Source organism: Delphinus delphis, chromosome 2, assembly GCF_949987515.2.
Source record: "Delphinus delphis chromosome 2, mDelDel1.2, whole genome shotgun sequence".
Lineage (NCBI taxonomy): Eukaryota > Metazoa > Chordata > Mammalia > Artiodactyla > Delphinidae > Delphinus > Delphinus delphis.
This window is the reverse complement of record NC_082684.1, coordinates 144,754,956-144,770,391: the sequence shown is the minus strand read 5'-3', so window position 1 is coordinate 144,770,391 and position 15,436 is coordinate 144,754,956. Positions and strand designations below refer to the sequence as shown.

The 15,436-nt window shown below is 39.4% G+C and overlaps 1 protein-coding gene and 1 long non-coding RNA gene across 10 annotated transcripts in view; one reads left to right on the top strand and one right to left on the bottom strand.

Moving 5' to 3' along the window:
- LOC132420962 (uncharacterized) overlaps positions 1-15,436 on the bottom strand; it is a 75,058-nt gene that overhangs the window by 17,506 nt on the left and 42,116 nt on the right. The window lies entirely within an intron of this gene.
- Positions 1-15,436, top strand: part of MYZAP (myocardial zonula adherens protein) — a 133,776-nt gene that overhangs the window by 99,347 nt on the left and 18,993 nt on the right. For all 7 annotated transcript variants that reach the window (XM_060005899.1, XM_060005898.1, XM_060005896.1 and 4 more), the window contains one exon: positions 2,708-2,791. In XM_060005899.1, the coding sequence (XP_059861882.1) occupies positions 2,708-2,791 (84 nt within the window). The remainder of the gene's footprint in view (positions 1-2,707; positions 2,792-15,436) is intronic.

The window sequence follows — 15,436 nt, the reverse complement described above, 5'->3', positions numbered from 1 at the left end:
TAAACGTTCCCGCATTCTGAATTTGACTTTTTGTTTCCTTAATAGCTCAATTAGATTCCGTTTCAACTTTGTTTTGTCCGGGGAGGCAAGAATACTTCAAGGGTGGTGCTGTGTGATTCATTTCGTACTGCTCTGGGGGCACACAATGTCTGGTGATCCCACTTTGGGTGATGCTAAGGCTGATCGTGGATCAGGTGGTGACAGCCCACAACAAAGTCGTAAAGTCCCTCGCCGGCTTTGCCCCTCACTGTCTCTTCTGTCCGTGAAGCTTGCTTGAGTCAGTTATTTCCTAGGGGATCGCACAATGGTGATTTTTGAATTCTCTCATTCCTTCCCCACTTATTAACTGGAATTCTTCTGCAGAGTAAAACTTCTTTCTTCATAAACTGGGACTTTTTAGTAATCTCAACGTGCAGTTTGTACAAGTAAGGCAGGATAAATGCTTTTTTCTTTTATCCAAATTGCCAAGCTTCTAAGTAAGGAGTTGGTTCCACTGTCATTTCCGAGGAGTTGTTATTGCTGCTTTGTTTTTGGTTTTCTTTTTTAAGAATAATAAAATACTCAGGGTTTTAAAAAATATATATTCCATGTGTTTTACTCATTATTCTTTTTGATGCTCACATTGTCCCATCTTTGCCCCAAGGGAGACCCTTCATGTCCTTGTTTTCAGGTAGGATAAGGTGTCTTAGGCTCATCTAGTATATTTTTTAAAAAATAAAAGATTATGAATTCATACTGACACTTTCATTTCAAATCTAACAGAACTTTTTTTTTCTTTGATTTTGTACTTGTATTTCTTTTTCTTACATTAAAAATCTTGGTTCCAAATGTTATTATACTACAGTCTATCAAATAGTTTAAAAATATAATACCAATATTACTACTAAAATTTTCCCAGTGAGTGCAACTGTTTATCTTTAGAACACATTCCACTAAAAACATCCAGTCAAATTACCTTGTCCTAACAACACTTGAATTAATTCGTTTAACCAATTTGATACATGGTTAAGTTCTTTCTGTTCTGTTTCTTTTCAAATTTTAGGATTCACTTTTTTCCCCTTTTTGGTTTTTATTTTTTGAATCTGTAAAATGTGCTTTCAAAATTGAACTTATGTAACAAGGTATTATCACAAAAGTCTTTGTTCTGTTCTGTCTCCTCCATCTAATTTCCTCCCTCTCCCTGTTGGTAAATATTAAGATTTGTTTGATCTTTGCAGTGTTTCATTTTGCAAATATATATTCATTCATATGTCTTCACCAGTTTTACACCAAAGCCAGCATACCATCTACTCCTTACAATATATCGTATCAGGGTTTTAGAGATCTTCATTTTTTCTTGAAGGTTACATAGGCATCCATTGTTAAGATGAACCATAGTTTATTTATCAGGCACTTATTGATGGAGTTCTGTTTTTGTGTGTGTGTTTTCTAAAAACAAAAATCCTGTGTCCAAGTCATTTCATATTTTGGCTAATGATTCTTTGGGATCTATTCCTAGAAGTGGAGTTGCTGGGTCAAAGGTTAAATGTAATTGTATACTTCTTTTTTAAAGAAATTAATTAATTAATTTTTGGCTGCCGTTAGGTCTCCGTTGCTGCACACGGGCTTTTTCTAGTTGCAGTGAGCGGGGGCTACTCTTCGTTGTGGTGCGTGGGCTTCTCACTGCAGTGGCTTCTCTGGTTGCAGAGCACGGGCTCTAGGCACGCGGGCTCAGTAGTTGTGGTGCACGGGCTTAGTTGCTCTGCGGCATGTGGGATCTTCCCGGACCAGGGCTGGAACCCATGTTCCCTGCGTTGGCAGGCAGATTCTTAACCACTGTGCCACCAGGGAAGTCCCTACTTGTACTTCTTTTAGTTATTTGCTAGAGTCCCTTCTATACGAATTGTGTCATTTTGCACAGAGAGGGATTTTTTTAAAAAAGATTTTGCAGTTGCTCAAATGTCATATGAAAGGTTGTTGGAAAATTAGTGCATTCTTCAAAATCACATGTTATTTATCGAACCTACACACTGTTCCCACTATTGCCCAAGACATGGCCTGGTACAGAGCACCCTGGTTCCTGCTTTTAGGGAACCTACGATGTGTCTGTGGAGACATGATATGTGAATGAAAAACAAAGTCAGAGTAGTCCAAGATAGATATAGTATAAAAACAAAGGTGAAAACCCAGCTCAAGTCTCTGTCTTTCAGAAGCCTTCCCTGCTTAACCCAGGCCACGTGAGTCCTCAGTCCTCTGAATTTCATTATTACTTTCAGTGACAGTGACCTTTTTCCCAGAGCAAAACTTTTGACACGTGGTTGAACAAATATGAATATACGAACAGGAACAGCAGAGCAGAATGTATGAAATGCAGGCTGCTGCATAAATTCAAGTGAAATAATTTTTTTATGTAGAGTTATGTCTGCATTTCCCAAAGCATCGGTGGGATGTTACTAAGGGTTACACGGCAGAATCAGTGCAGAAATGTTAGGCTAAACAGACCTAATGAAACAACTCCACAACCACGTATGATGTCCCAAGCATACCTGGGCACAGAACCCCCCCGCTCTGCCTCCGTGAAGCACCTCATGTTAATACTGTTCCACGGAACACAAAAGAACCAATGTGTAGTTTCTATTTGAATGAAAACCAAACGCTTCTCTTCCAGTTGATTAACTTGTACAAATTCTGCATTTTTGATAACAATTTCCAATTTGTTTCTTTCTAGATTGAATCACTAAAGAAAAAGGTGCAGCAGAAACAGCTCTTAATATTGCAGCTTTTAGAAAAGATATCGTTCTTAGAAGGAGAGGTAAGAAGCTGTGTTTCTTTAAGCTGGGGTCTTCCCTATCATTAAATTTTATGTTGCTGAGCCTACCACCGACACTTAATTAAAAATATGGCTATTTCCTGGCCTTATAAAATTGATTGAAGGTTAACTGCCAACACTGAAAATGAGGTTCTGACAGCTAGTTTTTCTTTACCATCTGACTCTCCTCATTCCCCCTTGCTGCTCACCTCTGCTTTTTGGCTCCCATTTTTCTTATTCAGGAATTTTCTTAGCAAGTCTGATAAGCTGTCGATGAACACTGATAACTCCCCGCATCTGTGTTGTATGTTATAATTTGCCAAGTATTTTCACATACATTTCTCAGTGATCCTCTCAACAGCTTTAAGCAAGGCAAGACAAGGATTATTATCTCCATGTTAACCAAAAAAAAAGAAAAAGAAAAAAGGCACAGAGAAGGCAGGTGGCTTTTCTCAAGGTCACACAACTTAATACCAGAGCCAGGCTGAGAGACGGACTCCTCATTCCAGGTGACTTAATTTCACCTGGAACTTTTAAGATATTTAGTATTCCTGACTTTCTGGTCTTTTGAAAGGCATTTTGGGGATTTTGTGGAGGTTCTAGGGAAGGAAATTATGAAGTTGGAAGAATCTTAAAAGCTTAGGTGTTACTAGAAGGGGAAGCCTTCTGTTTTCTCTGAAGACTATTTATTAAGAACTTGGCATTGAGCCTCTTCCTTTTGAGCCTCCGTGAATCTCTCCTTGTCTGTGCCCCACTTGTAGTCCCTCCCGGGTGAGAGACAGCCCAGAAGAGAATAATAAAATAAGAAGACAGGAAAGTAATGACAGTAATTAAGCTCCTAGTGTGTGTTGGGCACTTTTACTTTGCATATCTTTTGTATAACCTAGAGGTTAAGAGTGGAATCAGACTTGCCCAAATTTGAATGCTAGATCTGCTTATTAGCTGGCTGACCCTAGGTAAGTTTCTTAGAATTAGAAATTGAGGATGAAAACTGTACCTGCCTGTGTGTTCGTGCGATGAGAGTGCATACAAAGTGCCTGACGTGCCTAAGCACCCCATCATTTTCTCTTTATTAAGAGCGATGCCCTATGAGTTAGATTATGTTTCCTGCATTTTGTAGCTGGAGAAACTGAGGTTCAGGGATGTTAAGGAATCTGCCCAAGGTGACTGTTAGAAATGGGTAAGCCTGAGCTCTTAACCACCATGTTTGTAGGGATGGGGAGCAGTGTCATTATTTACTCTGTGTGGTGGTGGGGCTGCCTATAAAAGTCGTAAGCAGAAGTCCCTCGTGGCCCATGGGGACCTGGCAGCAGACTCAAAGCCCAGGAATCTCAGTGTCCTGACAGCTGACTAAGTGGACACTTGTCTTGTCCCACTGTTTTCCCCTCTGCAGTCACTGAGTCCACCTCCAGCTTTGTGAATGGACATTTCTGTTTCTAAGATTGCCCTCTGAAATCACAGCTCTCTGTGGGAGGAATCATACTTTCCCAGTGAGAGTCAGAGAGTGAGTGTCCTGGTGAAAGTCATGGGTCCCAAGAGAGTCTGGTTCCAGGAGGGAGAAAAGAGACGCCAACAGGAGAGGCAGCAGGTTACCCAAGACAGTGCCCACCCCTCTCCCCTTCCCCTGGCTGTGCTACTCAGGCCTCCTGGGAGATTAGGAAATGTCCAAGGGGTACTCTGCATTGAGAAGAGCCTTCCTTACACATACGTGTGCTTTGTTTAATCTCAATTTATTAAATTCCTTTCTTCTCTTAGTTTAGGTTGCCCAGACTCTGAGATGTGGATACGAGTCCACTAGTTTATTTGGGAGGTGATCCCAGGAAGCCCCAGTGGGAGAGGGGAGAAATGAGTCAGGGAAAGGTCGAAGGCCAATAATGGGTGCCTTACAGAGGTTACCACTGTGGAAAGCTGCTGCTCCCTTGCCCTGGGCATCTCTGGAAGATGATGTGCACTGGCCTCTGAGTTACCCTTACCAAAAGGTCAGAAAGCTAGGGCATTTATCCATTAACTCCCATCAGTAGCTGGTGAGCGCGGCTCCTGGGGGTGTGTGGCAATTCTGGCCTGCTCTGGGCAGAGCCAACTGGGCTCCAGGGGGCAGAGGAAGCCCCAGGGAAAGAGTCACAAGTGGCATGCCAGGAAATGGTGAGTGTCCAGAGCATATGGGTGTGTCTGGCTGTGTCTGCTATGTATATTCAATAAGCCATTCAAAAATGGTTTGAAAACCATCATTCCTTGAGCATTTAAACATTGATTATAAATTTGGTTGATTAAACTATTTAAATTCTACTACAAATTTAGAATGACTAATTCCTTTTGATCATCCACCTTAAACAGCAGATCAAACGTAGACAAAGTGTCAAGATTTGATAATACATTTACACTTTAACTTATTCTAAAATATTAAGTATCTTCGGTTTAATTTATTTCTTCATTGTTTGTGTTCTTGGTTTTTAGTATCTTCCGAAGGCCAATTTCCCTTAGTTAACATCATTTTGACAGTTTCCAGACAAATGCAGTGATCTTTTAGATTCAAAGGACATGGAATACCTTCTCCGAATAGCTAAGGCTAGAGGATGCCAATTCTTGGACGGACACAATTCTTGCTTTACAATATAGGACTAGGTAGCTTCAAGGTGATTCAAACTCAGGACCCCTAATCATTGGGATGCATTGACCTATCTTTAGCACTATTAAAAAGTATGCATTCCTTATTAATATTTTACTGTTCTTTGTCAGACTAGGTAGAGATTTCACCTCCTAGGAGATGAGGTTGAGTTTGGGTACTTGGTTTTCCTCTTCAGGCTGTGTGAGTAGTTTATGATGTTACAAACACACTGCTGACTGACTCCTTGCTAACTGTGTGTGACCACTGATGCCAGTGAATGTCTGCCCCTCTTTCCACCTGCTTGTTGTATGACCACCAATGCCAAGCAGCCCTTCCAAGGGCCCTCAAATCCTGGGACGACCTGACTTAAAGTTCCTTTTGTTATTCTTTACTACTCAACACAGAAATCTTATAAACAAACATGTAATTAACACTCTATAAAAGAAACGACATCATCTTATATATTAATGCTTCCTAGTTTTAAAAGTTGATGACAAGTTGTAACATATTGTCATCTTTGTTCGCTATTAAAACTATCTTTCTCTACACTTTATATTAACTTTCCTTTTGGGTGACATCATGAACACAAGGCATTTCTCAGACTCACCTTGCTCCCACAATAATTTTTTCCTTCTCCTCCTAGTTTTTTTTTTTATCTTTATTGGAGTATAATTGCTTTACAATGGTGTGTTAGTTTCTGCTTTATAACAAAGTGAATCAGTTATACATATACATATGTTCCCATATCTCTTCCCTCTTGCGTCTCCCTCCCTCCCACCCTCCCTATCCCACCCCTCCAGGCGGTCACAAAGCACCGAGCTGATCTTCCTGTGCTATGTGGCTGCTTCCCACTAGCTATCTACCTTACGTTTGGTAGTGTATATATGTCCATGCCTCTCTGTCGCTTTGTCACAGCTTACCCTTCCCCCTCCCCATATCCTCAAGTCCATTCTCTAGTAGGTCTGTGTCTTTATTCCTGTCTTACTCCTAGGTTCTTCATGACATTTTTTGTCTTAAATTCCATATATATGTTAGCATACGGTATTTGTCTTTCTCTTTCTGACTTACTTCACTCTGTATGACAGACTCTGGTCTATCCACCTCATAACAAATAGCTCAATTTCGTTTCTTTTTATGGCTGAGTAATATTCCATTGTATATATGTGCCACATCTTCTTTATCCATTCATCCAATGATGGACACTTAGGTTGTTTCCATCTCCGGGCTATTGTAACTAGAGCTGCAATGAACATTTTGGTACATGACTCTTTTTGAATTATGGTTTTCTCAGGGTATATGCCCAGTAGTGGGATTGCTGGGTCATATGGTAGTTCTATTTGTAGTTTTTTAAGGAACTTCCATACTGTTCTCCATAGTGGCTGTACCAATTCACATTCCCACCAGCAGTGCAAGAGTGTTCCCTTTTCTCCACACCCTCTCCAGCATTTACTGTTTGTAGATTTTTTGATGATGGCCATTCTGACTGGTGTGAGATGATATCTCACTGTAGTTTTGATTTGCATTTCTCTAATGATTAATGATGTTGAGCATTCTTTCATGTGTTTGTTGGCAGTCTGTATATCTTCTTTGGAGAAAAGTCTATTTAGGTCTTCTGCCCATTTTTGGATTGGGAGTATCACAGCTCAGCTGCGGAGAGTTCTGCATTACCTCCCTCACCTGTGTAGCAGGGTTCCTGATGTTTATAGAGTCATTCTTGCTGTATGGCAACAACAGGCATTTCAGATTGTCCTCATTTTTGTCCTGTCCCTAGATACGATACTGGCTTGTCTCCGAGGAGCCCTGGGTTGTTTTAGTGGAGAGGTGTACGGCAGGCTATCTGGGCATGAGTGTTGGTAGTAGGCTAAAGTGCTGTGCCTACTGTTAGGCCCATTTTATTTGTTTTGTTAATTTATTTTTTATTGAAGTATAGCTGAATTACAGTTTTGTGTTAATTTCTGCTGTACAGCAAAGTGACTCAGTTATACATATATATACATTCTTTTTCATATTCTTTTCCATTATGGTTTATCACAGAATACTGAAAATAGTTTCCTGTGCTATACAGTACAACCTTGTTGTTTAAGGCCCATTTTAGTACTGACGGAACTGGGGAAAATGTTTCTTTTTACGATTATGAGGTTGCACTGACATTTTCCAAATTTATCTAATTGTTTTGTTTTACAATACACGGTTCTGTTGGCCACGAAGAATTTCTATTTTGTTGACCTATTCTAAAACCAGGACTTTTTATACCTTGACATTCCATCCCCTGCCTTAAACCATAATGATGCCAGTGGTGGTGTTTCAGGTATCTCTGAAAAGTTTTGGTGGACAGAGCTGGTAACCTCCTATATCCCATCTTATTAATAAAGTAGCTACCCTCTGTTAAGGGCCTAACTGCAGACTCTGGAGCTAGACTGCCTGAGTTCCAATGTCGGCTCTGTCACTTACTAGTTATGTGGTCTGGAGCAAGTTACTTAACTGCTCTGTGTCTTAGTTTGCTAAGGGAGTCCTCTCCACAGAGTTGTTATGAAGACTAAATTAGTTAACACTAAGTGATTAGAAAAGTACATGGCTCACAATAAATGCCATGTCTTTACTGTTTCTTCAATGGCTAGGTCCCAGGAACTCCTTTCATTGTTAATGATATATATGTTTCCTCTTTGTCCTTCTCGTCCTCCTCCTTCTTTTAAATAGAGAATGTAGGTGATTTTGGTCCCTGAAATCATCATTTGTACTTACCAATGCTAAAACTCATTCTATTTTGCTACTCCCACCCCCATCAGATCCCTAGAAGTTTGTGCTAGCCTGGCCCCATCAGACTACGTTTTCATCAACTGATTCAAAAATCTGTCTGATGTGAAAATATGCCCATTCTATTTTTTTTCCAAATAACTTTTTATTCACTCATCTCTTGAAGAACTATCCCATCCCCTATTTCCAATATAGAAAATTTTATTATAATAAAATTATGAGTGTCTATCTTCATAAGGTTGATCAGCTTTCTAAATCTGAACAGATTCCATTTCATTTTTCTCTGCTGAAAATTCTCACCTTACAGCTCGAGGAGTCTTGGTTTTGTCCATCTTGCATTTAATGTGTGTTGTGTTGCACATAAACCTCTCAGTGTGTCTGCTGTGCATTCCTGGGTCAGTTATGAATTTTCCGTGTAATGCTAGGGCGGCAGCACCAGGCACCATGTACGAGTTTTCCTGGACATGCATTCTTGTTTAGTGCATGTGTTACAGCCCCGGCTGCTCCCTCCCCTGGGCCTGAGGGAGCTGGGGGAGGAGGCAGCTGCCATTCATTTGACATAATTTCCCCAAAATGCCAAGAGGTGCCATACCAGGTCCTTCTTTTCGGGAAGGCGCACAGCCTCCCAAGCCCCCGGGTGGTCTGTATTTCACAGCTCAACACAAGGTGGTGGTATTTGAAAGGAAAACCCTGGAACCTGATTCTCGGTCCTGGAAGCAATCTCTTCCCCAGCACAGGCCAGGCGGCCAGCTGAGGCTGCTCTTTAGTCATAGTCGGCAAGACTCAGAGTGGAGTGTCCTTGCTTTCCTGTATCAAGGCCTGTCCTTTTTTTAAGTATTTCTGTCGTCCCTCTCTAATTTCCTCCTAGTGCCCATATTCAGGCTCTCATCATCTTTTTTTCTGTCTTGTCAACCTGGTATTAATTCATGTAAATAAAGCTGCATCTTTTTAAAGCCTGCGGTGACAAATGTGAACTAGACATACTGTGGTGATCATTTTGCAGTGTGTACAGATACCAAGTCGTTACGTTGTACAGCTGAAACTAATATAATGTCAATTAAACCTAAATTTTAAAAAGTATATAATTTAATGAATTTTGACAGTTGTATATACCTGTGAAACCACCACTGCAGTCAAGGTATAGGACATTTCCATCATTCCCCAAAGACCTCTCTGTTTCCCTTTTGCAGTCCTCTCTCCATTCACCCCCAGGCAACCAAGGATCTTTTTTGGACTTGCTTGCATTTTGTATAAATGGAATCATATAGTTGTGTGTTCTTTTGTGTCTAGCTAGCTTCTTTCACTCAGCATAAGGATCTGAGATATATCCATGTTATATGCATTCTTTTTTGTGGCAGAATATTTTTTATTGTATTAAGATTCCACAGTTTATTTCTCTGTTCTCCTGTTGATACACATTTGGGTTGTTTCCAGTTTGGGGCGATTGTGAATAAAGCTGCTGTGAACATTACAAGTCATTATGTGGACATATGGTTTATTCCTGTTGGGTAAATTCCTAGTAATGGAATGGCTGGGATGTACGGTAGATATAGGTTTAACTTTTTTTTTTTGGCGGTACGCGGGCCTCTCACTGCTGTGGCCTCTCCCGTTGCGGAGCACAGGCTCCAGACACGCAGGCTCAGCGGCCATGGATCACGGGCCCAGCTGCTCCGCGGCATGTGGGATCTTCCCAGACCGGGGCACGAACCCGTGTCCCCTGCATCGGCAGGCGGACTCTCAACCACTGCGCCACCAGGGAAGCCCTGTCAGTCTTTTTAATGTAGCCATTCTAGAGGGTGTGTGGTGGTATCTCATTGTGGTTTTTATTTGCATTTCCATGGTCACTAGCAATGCTGAGCGTGCTTTAAATGCTTACTGGCCATTTGTATATATTCTTTTTTGAAGTGTCTGTTCAAATCTTTGGCCCATTGTTTTACTGAGTTTTTACTTTTCTTATTTACTGAGTTGCTAAGAGTTCTTTATGTATTCTGGATACCAGTTCTTTGTCAGATATATGTACTGTGAATATTTTCTCCCATTTCATGACCTGCTTTTTCATTTTCTTTTCAATTTAGATCTAAGATCCATTTGGAGTTAATTTTTGTGTTTTGTGTGAAGTAAGGATTGATATTCTTTTTTTCACCATAGCTATCCAACTGTTTCCTTTTAATGTCTCCTTAATTTCTGATATTGATCATTTGTCCCCTTTCCCCCTTCTTTGATCAGTCTAGCTAGAGTGTTATCAATTTGTTGTTTTAAAAAAATTAAAATAGCTTTTGGCTTTGTTGATATTCTCTATTATCTGTTTTCTGTTTTATTGAGTTTTGCTCTGATATTTATATTCCCTGCCTTCTAATTATTTTGGTATTACTTTGCTCTTCTTTTTCTAGCTTCTTGAGGTAGACCTTAGGTCACTGATTTTAGTCCTTTCTTTTTAAATATAAGCCTTTAAAGCTCTAACTGTCCTTCTGAGCTCTGCTTCAGCTGCAACCTACAAGTTTTGATATGCTGTATTCAGCATATCAAAATGTTTTCTAATTTCCTTTGAGATTCTTCTTTGACTTACGGATTATTTAGAAGTGTGTTTAACTTCCAAATATTTGAGGTGTTCTTAAGTATCTTATTGATTTTGATTTCTAATTTGCCGTGGTCCTAGATGATGCTTTGTGTGGTTTTCATTCTGTTAAATTTATTGAGAATTGTTTTATGGCTCAGCATATGGTTTCTCTTGGTTGAATATTGTAAAAAAAAAAAAAAAAAGAGAAAAAAGTCTTCTGCTCTTTTTTTGTGTTCTATAAATAATAAGATTTAGGTCGTTGATAATGTTTATTTATGATTTTACTGGGTTTTGTATAATTGTTCTATTGCTGAGAGAGGGGTATTAAAATCCCTTGCTATGGCTTTAGACTGTCTCTTTCTTTGTTTAATTTTGTTATTTTTTTACTTCATATATTCTGAAGCTTTGTTATTAGGTACATAATTTTTGATTGTTGTGTTTTGGAGATGAATTGATCTCATTATTATGAAATGGTGGTCACTACCTTTGTTCATACTCTTTGTCTTGAAGTCTATTTCATCTGGTATTAATATTACCCTTTCTGCTCTCTTATGTTTACTGTTTGTATGGTATATCTTTTTCCATCCACTTATTTTTAACTGATCTGTGTCTCTCTATTTAAGGTAAATATTCAATACATCTCCTATTGACAATACATAGTTAGGTCTTGGTTTTTTTTTAATATATTCTGATATTCTGTCTTATATTGAAGTATACTGTCCATTGACAATTATTATTGATATGGCTCAATTTATTTAGGTCTGCCATTTTATTATTATTATTTGATTACTTTTTATTTTATTTCATTTTATTATTTTATTTTTGGCTGCGTTGGGTCTTTGTTGCTGTGCGATGGCTTCTCTTGTTGCGGAGCACGGGCTCTAGGCGCACGAGCTTCAGTAGTTGTGGCCCACGGGCTTAGTCGCTCTGCGGCATGTGGGATCTTCCCGGACCAGGGCTCGAACCCCTGTCCCCTGCATTGGCAGGTGGATTCTTAACCACTGTGTCACAAGGGAAGTCCCTATCATTTGTTTTCTATTTAGTCCCTCTGGTTTGTTTTCTTGGTCTTGTTCCCCTCTCTTGCATTCTTTTGGGTTATTCCAGTATTTTTTAGAATTCCATTTTAATTTATCTATTGGCATTTTCTGTGTCTTTAATATTTTAGTGATTGCTCTAGGTATTACAATATACTTCATTATGTGTTCACAGTTCACTTAGAGGTAATATTGTACCATTTCATGAAAAATGTAGAAGTCTTTTAATGATAAGGTCCATCTACCCCTTCCCCTGCTGTTAGTTATCTCATGTATTGTATCTTATATATACTATAAACCCACAGTACATTGTTATAGTTTTTAACAGTCATAGGTATTTTAGAGAAATTAACAGAAAATAATCATCTTTTATGTTTACTCATATAGTATTTATTTCTGATGTTCTTTACTCGTTTCTGAAAATCTGAGTTTCTTTCTAGTATCTCTCTTCAGCCCGAAGAACTTTTATTTAGCATTTTGTATAGAGCAGGCCAGCTGGGGACAAATTCACTTAGTTTTTCTTAAAGTAAGGCCTCTAGTTCACCTTCATTACTAAAATATATAGAGTTCTAGTTTGACAGTTTCTTTCTTTTAGTACTCACTCCCTTTTGGCTTTTGTAGTTTTTGATGAGCAACTTTTGGTAATTCAAATTATCGTTCCCCTATATGTAACAGGATGGCTTTCAAGGTTTTTCTTTGTGTTTTTCAGTAGTTTGACTCTGATTTGCCAAGGTATGCTTCTCTTTGAATTTATTCTGTCTGGGTTTGCTGAGATTCTTGAATTTATATACTTATGTCTTTCACCAAATATGGGAAAATTTCAGGCATTATTTCTTTTCTCCCCCCGCCCCCTCAAAAAGTATCTGGAGATGTAAGTGCTTTTCTTTCTTTCTTTTTTCCTAGCCATTATTTCTTTGAATATTTTTTTCTCAAGTTTCTCCCTTCTTTCCTTCTGTGATTCCAGCATCTCTATGTTAGGCTTTTAGAAATTGTCCCACAGTTCCATGAAGTTCCATTTATTATTTTCAACATTTTCTTTATCTTATTTTGATTGATTTCTATTAATGTGTCTCTGTGTCCTCAAGTTTACTACTGACTCCTTCCTTTGTGATATCCATTCTTTTCTTAAGTCAATCTAGTGACTTTTAAATTTCAGGCATTGTATTTTTCTGTTCTAAAGTTACCATTTGTTTTATATTTATATTTTCTATTTCTTTCTGGTTTTTTTTTTTTTTTTTTTTTTTACTCCTTCATCAGTGATGTAAAGGAAAATAGGCTTGTGATTGTTTTAAAAGGTAAAGAGTCTGGTTAGACTCAATTGCACCCTGCCATAATGTAGTGGGTGATGGCTTAGATCTCAGTTCAGTTCTTTACGCCTTGGCTGCATACTTCTTTTACTTTGCCCCACACATACGTGATTCAGGGGTCTGCCAGAGACTCGAACTGAGTTTATATACAGAATTCAGAACTTCAGTCTTCTCTGACCCTTCCTTTTTGGCTTCCCCCTTACTCTTGGTAACCATGGTTATTCTTCTATCCTGTAGACTCCTACTGGTTTTCTTCTACCAGAAAGATGATTTTTCTATTGAATTTTTACTGTGTCTGTGCTGCCAGCACCATGACTGTACTGCCCTTGGGCAAAGCTGCAAACAAAAACAAATGAATCACAGAGAACCCATTCAGTGCTTGTCATTTGCTCCAAGCTTTACCTCCCCTCTAAAACTTGCCCATCCTTGTTGAGTCTTTAAAGACCTCAGCAGTTATCTTTTGTCCAAGGTTGATAGCTGTTCTTTGAAGGAGGATCTATTCATTATGAGCTTACTCCTATATACTTGAAGTGCAGCTCTCACTCTACCTGGAAAATTGCAATGACCTCCTTGATTGATCTTCCTTGCCTATAGTTTTATTTCCTTCCAGTATAATTTCCACTCAGAGCCCAAGTGTTTGAAATAAAATCTTGACCTTGGTCTTATAGGATTGTGTGTAGAGTCTTGGTAATGGCATACATAGTCCTTTATAACCAACTCCTGCCCTCCTGTATACTGCAGTCAGGTGCCTGTTCTCAATCTGGTATGTTTCCATAATTCTGGATTACTTACCCTTTTGTTTCCCTTACTCTCTTCCCCTTGCATAACTCCAGGAAATCTTCACAGACAATTCAGTCCTTTTCCCCATTTTGAGTTAGGCATCCCCTCTGAATCACCCCATAATATTCTCTAGGTCCCTCTGGCATGGGACTTGTGACTTTGTTCTGTGATTTTCTGCTTAGGTGTCTCTACCTGCAAAAGACTGAGCTCCTCAAAGGCTGCAAATCACGACCTATTTCTTTAACTGCCAATATCCTCCCCCTACCTGATTTTACATGCTACCTGATACATACTCAGGGTTTTATTGTTTTTTTGTTTTTAACTGATAGTATTACATTTCTAAGCGTATAAGTTTTTGTATCAGTGCTTCAGTGGATAGCTGATGCGTACACACAGAGTTCCTCTGGAATAGAACAAAGGAATTGGGGCTACCAGTACACTATTCACTGTATACCAGTTGGGGCACGCTTGCTAACCTTGTCTTTTATGCCCCCTAACTATAGGAACTCAGCCCAGCATTTTAAGAAATCCTCATGATTAAAGTCTACATTAAGAAAGGATAAAACAGTAGGATTGCTGAAGCTTGTTAATAGGCAGGCCTCTTCTGCCTTTCTCTTTCCATATGAATGGAAGAGTTCAAATATTTTCAGTGAAGCTGTGTGTGTGTGTCTGTGTGTGTGTGTGTAAATGGTGAGGAACCCCTGGCAGTTAGCCAGCACCATTCTCCCATACTGAGCACCAGGTGACAGATGCAGAGCCCACAGATCTGTCATGGCTTGTTAGCTGCTAGGGAACCTGGAATGCATTCTCTTCCTTTATACTGTTTCCCATTTATCGGAAGGGATTCCTAGACCTTTACATCCTGCAGAACATGAGTTTGTACCAGAGCTGCTGCTTTGCACCTTGGTATCAGACATTTAGAGCAGGAGCTCTTTCAAAACAAATGAGCTTCTGTTTCCAAAGAACTTCTCAACTTTCATGTGCTGTCTAGTGTCTTGGAATACAGTGCCTTAGCTTCAGCTCCAACTTAAAAAGAAAAGACAAATGCTTAATTTGTTTCTAGTTATGCAAATAAAATGCTCATTTTAAAAGCATATATACATTTATTCAATAATAAATTTATCTTGCATCTGCTACATACATGCTCTGATAATACAGCCAGAAAGATAGTTACGGTCACTGCCTCATGAAAATTTAGTCTAGTATTACAGAAAATATATAGAATAACTTAAAAAAAATCCAAAAATCTCTGAATTTTTTTAAATGTGTCTTTTTGGCCTTTGGATTTTAAGCACCAGCACTTCATCTATCTTTTTAAATTTAATTAATTAACTTATTTTTGGTTGCATTGGGTCTTTGTTGCTGCATGCGGGCTTTTCTCTAGTTGCGGCGAGTGGGGGCTACTCTCTGTTGTGGTGTGCGGGCTTCTCATTGTGGTGGCTTCTCTTGCTGTGGAGCACGGGCTCTAGGCGCGTGGGCTTCAGCAGTTGTGACATGCAGGCTCTAGAGCGCAGGCTCACTAGTTGTGGTGCACGGGCTTAGCTGCTCTGTGGCATGTGGGACCTTCCCGGACCAGGGCTCGAACCCGTGTCGCCTGCATTGGCAGGCAGA